The sequence below is a fragment of the Lindgomyces ingoldianus genome, assembly GCF_010093535.1.
Source record: "Lindgomyces ingoldianus strain ATCC 200398 unplaced genomic scaffold BDR25scaffold_2, whole genome shotgun sequence".
Classification (NCBI taxonomy): Eukaryota; Fungi; Ascomycota; class Dothideomycetes; order Pleosporales; family Lindgomycetaceae; genus Lindgomyces; species Lindgomyces ingoldianus.
In genome coordinates, this window is record NW_022985163.1 from 1,413,078 (window position 1) to 1,419,296 (window position 6,219).

Genomic DNA, 6,219 nt, shown 5'->3' on the forward strand with positions numbered 1-6,219 from the left:
AACTAGGCTTTTTTATTTAATACTAATTAGCTTTATATAATTAAAAGAAAAGTTAATAGTTAGAATATAAATGCCTACTTTTTATAAATTATACTTTAGTAGTGTAATAAAGTACTAGATTTACTTAGATTTAATAGTGTAGCTATAGCTTACTCTAACTTTTAGAATTATATAATACTATATTTAGATGTTTATCTTTAGCTTTAAGTAAAAGCATAATACTATATTTAAAATAGTCTTTAGCTTATACTATCTTTACTTAAGTTACTTATTAAAGTGTAAAATTAGTAAGTAAAGTTTTATATAATATACTTAATATAAAAGTATTTAATTTAACTAAAGTAATTAAGGCATAGTTTAAAATGTTAATTTTAAAACTAACTTTAGTAAAAAAATGCTTATTAATCTTAATCTAGCATAGTAGATTTACATAAATGTAGTAACTAAGCTTTTATTTTTTTTATAGTATATTTAAATTTTTTATAGTTTTTTTTATAGTTTTTTTTATAGTTTTTTTTTTATATAACATATAATTTATTATTACTATAAGTGCCTAAGATAAGTTTTATCCTACTATAAAATAGTCTTATAGTAAGTAGTTTACTAAATATTAGTTTTATTTAAACTATAGCATTTAAATTTAACCTCTTACACCTATATAAATTATATAAGATAAGAAAGAGATAATTTATTTAAAAAATATACTTAAAAGTGTAAAAAAAAAAGTTTATCTTTTTTATATAAGCTACTTTATATACACTAGCAGAATTAGCATGTTAGTAGTTAATTTAGTGTATATTTTTACTTTTTATTTAAGGCTATATAACAGCTAAGCTTTTTATTCTTATAATTCTTTACTTTATATAATATAAAGTAATTAATAAGTGTAAGTAAATTAATAGTATTAAACAGCTACATATAATACCCTCTTATATATTAGCTAATATCTAATATATAGTAGATTAGACCTAGATACAGCTTTAGAACGTGCCTCTTATAAGCTATACTAAGTTTATTAAAAATAGCCTTTTTAAAAAGCTTATATAATTTAATTTTTTAATTACTAAAGGCTATTTTAAACTATATTTTATTATAGATATTAGTAAAAATTATATTACATATCTTTTAAAAAGTGCTAAGAATTATTATATAATTAAAAACTTACTAAAAAGTAAATACTTTAAAAAAGGTAACTAAAGCATAACTTTATACCTAGTATATAAAGTAACTATAGTAGCTTAGAATAAAATCTTTTTATATAAACTCTCTACTAAGTAGACTAAAGTTAAGAAAAAGAAGAAGCTAGTAAAAAAAAAAAGTTAAGTAAAAATTAAGCTTTATTAAAAATAAAAAAAATAAAGAAATACTTTTATATAATTATAAGTAAGCACTGTTTTAGCTATTTAATGTTAATTCTTAAGTACCTTATTAGCTTTATAGTATTAAAAAGTAGTATATTTTATATAATAATTTAATTTATTTTTTTTATTTACTAGCTTAGTTTAGTTTTACTTTTTAACAGCTACTTATCTTAGTTACTGCACAGAGGTATAGGCTTTAACTAAGTGCTATAGACATCTTTATATAGCTAGGTGCTATAGACAACTTTTATAGCTAAAGCGCTTTACTACTTTTAAAAAAAATATTATATATACTTTAAGCTAAAACTATTATATTATTAGCTAAAGCTTGTAAGGACGGGGCTCCGCACCACTCCGCCAATACAACCAAAAGGTACGAATAATCAACCAACGTTGATTTTCGGGTGCAGAATAGTATATATACCCGTCGCACGTAAGCACCATCTCGGCCTTACACGTAAGCGCCATCCTGGCCTTACAAAGCTCTAGTAAGTTTATCTTTAATAAAAATAAGCTACTACTATAAACTATTACTAGCACTACTAATTTTTAAGTTATAGCTTAAACATAAAGGTTTACTAGCTAGCTTATTATTACTTTTTTTTTTATAAAGTAGTAACTAGCATAGTTATGCTATTTATAATTGCTATATGCTTTACTAAAGTGCCTCTTAGCGCAGCAGCACTCTAGGAACAGTTGTGGGCCTAAGACAGCGCTATAGCATGTGCTGCATAGGTTGTCCACTGCCCTTCTACAAGATTATATAAGGATAGTGTTAATATATAAAGGCCTATATAAAGCTATTTAATAAGAGAATATACTGCTATATATAAACTCTACATCCTGCCTTAAAAGGGCTAGTAATGCATAGGCCTGTAGACTATAAGCTAGTAGAGCTAGCTACTGCTGTCCTACACGTAGAATAAGATTAACATTAGTGCTAGCTTAGTTAGCAGTAGTAACAGCAGCATTATAAAAAATAAAAGCCTTATTTTAAGTATTAGCTTTATATAATAAAAGTAATTAAAATACTATAGGCTTAATGCTTATATTATTATTATTATTGTTATTGTTATTATTATTGCTGCTGCTGCTGCTACTGCTGTTGCTGTTACTGCTATTATTACTGTTATTACTGTTGTTGTTGCTGCTACTGCTGTAGTAGTAGTAGATGTAGAAGAGTAGTGGTGGCAGTAAGTATCTACAATTATTGTACAACGCTGTAGTAAAGGCAGTTGCTATAAAAAGCAGTTATAATATAGTTATGTAAAACAACCCTTTACTTCTTAGATCTTTAAAAAACATTATATAAATGCGTTATAGTATGTTTTGCCTAGTAAAATACTATAGTGTTTTATACCTAAAATGCTTCTAAGCGATTGGCAATTAGTTTTTTCCCTTCACCAGCTAACAGTCCGCCGTAGCCACCAATAGCAGGATCGCTGAAGTGCGAATCTTGGGGCAGTCCTCCTTGGTGGAGACTGTGCCCATGTCTGCAAAAGAGTCAACTTGCATAGTGTACGTTGCCTTCAATGCTGCCGGTCTTGAAACTTATAGCATAACATACTGACAAAGTGCTAGGAAATTAAAAAGGTTTGAATATACAAGACTAAGCCGAGGTGCCAAAATCAAAACGAGGAATGCTGCAAGTAAATCCAAGTGGCGATGTTGAGAGGGAGAAGGAGAAGCTTCAGGTACCCTACAAACAGGCAACATTAACGTATTGGAGTGGATAATCGGGTGCTGCCTTTATTGGACCTAGATATCAAAGCCCCAAGTATCTCAAATGTATCGCTTCTTCCTATGCTTCTTCTTCCCGTCAGTCCCAGCCTCGCGCTCATCTTGCGAGTTCCGACTTTCGACATTCGAGGTACTTCTCGGCCTGAGATATTTGTCGTCTTCAGAGTCCACTTGTCGCTGCTTGTGCACTCCGTTGCTCCCTTCTGCATCTGTTGAGATAGAGGGTCTGGGTGAAGCAGAACCATTTCCATTTGTAGTTGAACGAGGACGAGTACTTCCTCGGGAAGCTTTGCGGAGACGGCGCTCACGGAGGAGAAATGAAGTAGCCACAAGGTTTTCGATATCTGTGCATGTCACGCTGACATCGAAACGGTACTGCGAGCCATACTGTCCTATGTACGGTAGGTCGACTTGTTCAATGGCGTCACGGTCGACGAGGCCGATTCCTACGGCGGTGTACTCGTCCTCGGAGAGAGTCCGAGTGGTGGATTCACTGTGAGTCGGCTCGGGGAACTTGTTTGATGGCGCGACTTGCGGAGTATATTCCTTCCCTAGGAAGTTCACTAGGATTGCCCTTTCACCAAGAAACCATGTTTCTCCTTGTTCTGCTGCTGTTAGCTGGTGAATACCCGGGTGAGTTAAAGTCAGGGCTTACTTGATCCTCGCATCCAGAGCGGCTTCCATCCACTAATTCTAAGCACTTCGAACATTTCGCTCGCGGAGGGGAGGAAAGATCTTGTCCAACATATTGTACCATGTATGGCAGTCTTGCGTGTGAATGGATTTGTGTAAGTCAACATGAAGCCCGCCTTCTCTAAACTGGAATCGACAAGTTCGCCCTTATGGGAGACCGGGAAACAAATCATGCGACGGTTTTCAACAAGCTCAATCCGCTCCAGCGCTTTTCGTTTCGCGATTTCCTCCTCCTCCTCCTTCTCTTGCTTCATCCGCTCCTCAGCATGTTGCTGTTTTGCACGCTGTAGTGCTTCTGAATGCAAACTCTTCATTTTCTCATTTTCTTTCCTTAGCTCTGCTTGGGTTTCGGAATGAACCATTTTCAGGGTTTTAATCTCGACCTCCAGTTCTTTAATCTCGACAATATGATTAAATTTCATCTCTTCTAGTGCGGCAGACTTTTCTTTGGCCCATTTGTCATTGATCGCATCTCTCTCCACTTCACACCCCTTCTGCACTAAACCTGCTTCTGGTCCCTTCAGCCCACCAGCGTCTTCTAGTTCTTTAATTCTTTCCAGCATTGTATTAATGACTCCCCTGAGCTGGGCAATAGTCGTGTTCATCGAGTCGACGATGCTAGAAGGAGCAACAGCATCATACGGATTGCCCATAGGTGGAGGCGCAAATGGATTGTACGGCGGGGGCTGGTGTGAACCAGTGTATGAAGGCATGGAGCTAGAATGATGATGTGGGTTTTCCCGTACTCTGTGACTCGTATAATTATCATCAAGTCGACTTCCCCAAGTCTTGTATACCGGGTTATCGTCGTCGAGGAACGAGTCATGGGGGTCCCAATCTACGTCCTTTAGGTTTCGTATGACATTCTCGACATCATGGTCCCACTCTTTGTCATTGATCCCTTCCTGCGACTGGCATCCCTCGTCGAGAGGTGTTGACATGCTTTCACCCGTAGGATCGGCTGATGTCCACTCAATCATCAGCTTGGTGACCACGGCGGGAACTTCTTCCTTAGACAATGGCTTTGGTACTGCCCCTGGCATCGGAGGTGCTTGTTCCATGAAGACAAGTCGATATAACCAAGTTGCCGTATCGTCAGGAGTACGATCCCATACGGCCCTCCGTCTATTCCAATCTGAAGCCATTGATGAACGTGGAGGCAGCGAGAGCCGTGAATGTTCTCTACCGGATGCCAGCGACGGTTGATCATCTCTAGACACCCCGTGAGGAGGTAGGGGTCGAGAGGGACGATCATTTCTGGACATCCCATACAGCCGGGCAGGTAGTGGCAGGGGTAGGGAGCCCACGGAAGACGATGGCCTTGATCTCCTTTCAACGTTAATTTGTGGTCTTCTCTTTGATGGTTCACTGGTGGGTTTCGACTCGGTCTCATTGGATTTTTTCGGTGGAGACTTGGTCCTCAGAATCAATGCTGTTGATGTGCTAGGCTCCTCCTTCTCTTCATCAGTGTCGGTATCGCTAGAGTCGTTGCTGTAGACGTCCTCCTCGTCGAACTCCAAATATTCATCTCCACTTGACGCGGTTGTCTTCTTCGGGTCATCTTCCTCTTCGGACTCGTAGTAGCTGGAGAATCTTCCCGACCCTGGATGCACTCTTCTTTGCTCCTTTATTCCTGTTTCTTTGTTGATGCTCGTGCGGGTGTGTGGCCTAGGTCTGCTGACTGGGGAACGGGATGGAGACGGGGTTCGAGTTAGAGCGGTTCGACGTCGGGCGTCTTTCTTCGCACCCGGATAAATTTTGCGCCTTTCATGCAATGGGGTGTTCTCTCTACTGAGTCCGCTTCGGCGTGGGTAGTCGAAGTGGACTCGCGAGTTGACCCTTGGATTATAAATCGGACTCCTTCCTCTCTCAGGGCTTCGGTCTTGAGGGCCTTGCCGCCGACTAGAGCCGTGCCGCCGACTAGAGCCGTAATCGTAGTTGTCTTCGTTGTAGATGAGAACCGGATCGATCTTATTGCTATCGATAATCTTCGCAATGCTCTCACTTCCTGTGAGCAGCAGTGTTTGTAGAAGTCGCTTTAGCTGTGCAACTTCAGGATCCGTGCCTGTTTTGGCGCTATAGTGAAGTTAGCCAATTGCGAGTCGCCCAATAGAGAGAATTACTTCTTCGCATGTGTCTGCAGCGTTGCTAGTTGCAGAGTCCCGAGAATGATATTCACAGTGCTCTTGTAACCCTCGATCTGCGCAAGGATACTCTTGGTCCTCGAACCTCGAAACAAAAGTTTCATGCGGTACAAGCTGCTGCCGCTGTCGCGAGTGATTTCGCAAATTTCCTTATATATCGTGCGTATACGTTCCAAGAGCTCTTTCGTATCAGTAATCAATCGCGGCTTGCAGATGTCCTTGGTATCCTTCATGACCGTTTTCAGATTCCGCAGGATCGACGACAACATGGAAAGCTCTTT

General features: G+C 38.6%; 1 protein-coding gene across 1 annotated transcript; it reads right to left on the minus strand.

Annotated features, from left to right (window-relative positions):
* Positions 1–2,883: 2,883 nt before the first annotated feature.
* BDR25DRAFT_300179 (uncharacterized protein) lies at positions 2,884–3,867 on the minus strand. The gene is made up of 2 exons (XM_033689315.1): positions 3,757–3,867; positions 2,884–3,706 (listed from the first exon to the last, which is right to left on the minus strand). The coding sequence occupies exons 1-2, from the start codon at positions 3,809–3,811 to the stop codon at positions 3,144–3,146; spliced, it is 618 nt and encodes a 205-aa protein (XP_033553971.1). The 5' UTR covers positions 3,812–3,867; the 3' UTR covers positions 2,884–3,143.
* Between the last annotated feature and the right edge of the window lie 2,352 nt (positions 3,868–6,219).

Bases quoted from the DNA above. Each gene is read 5' to 3' on its own strand.
- BDR25DRAFT_300179 (XM_033689315.1), bottom strand. From the start codon at position 3,811: ATGTTCGAAGTGCTTAGAATTAGTGGATGGAAGCCGCTCTGGATGCGA. The intron at 3,707-3,756 runs GTAAGCCCTGAC...TAACAGCAGCAG, and splicing joins GCTCTGGATGCGAGGATCAA to AACAAGGAGAAACATGGTTT.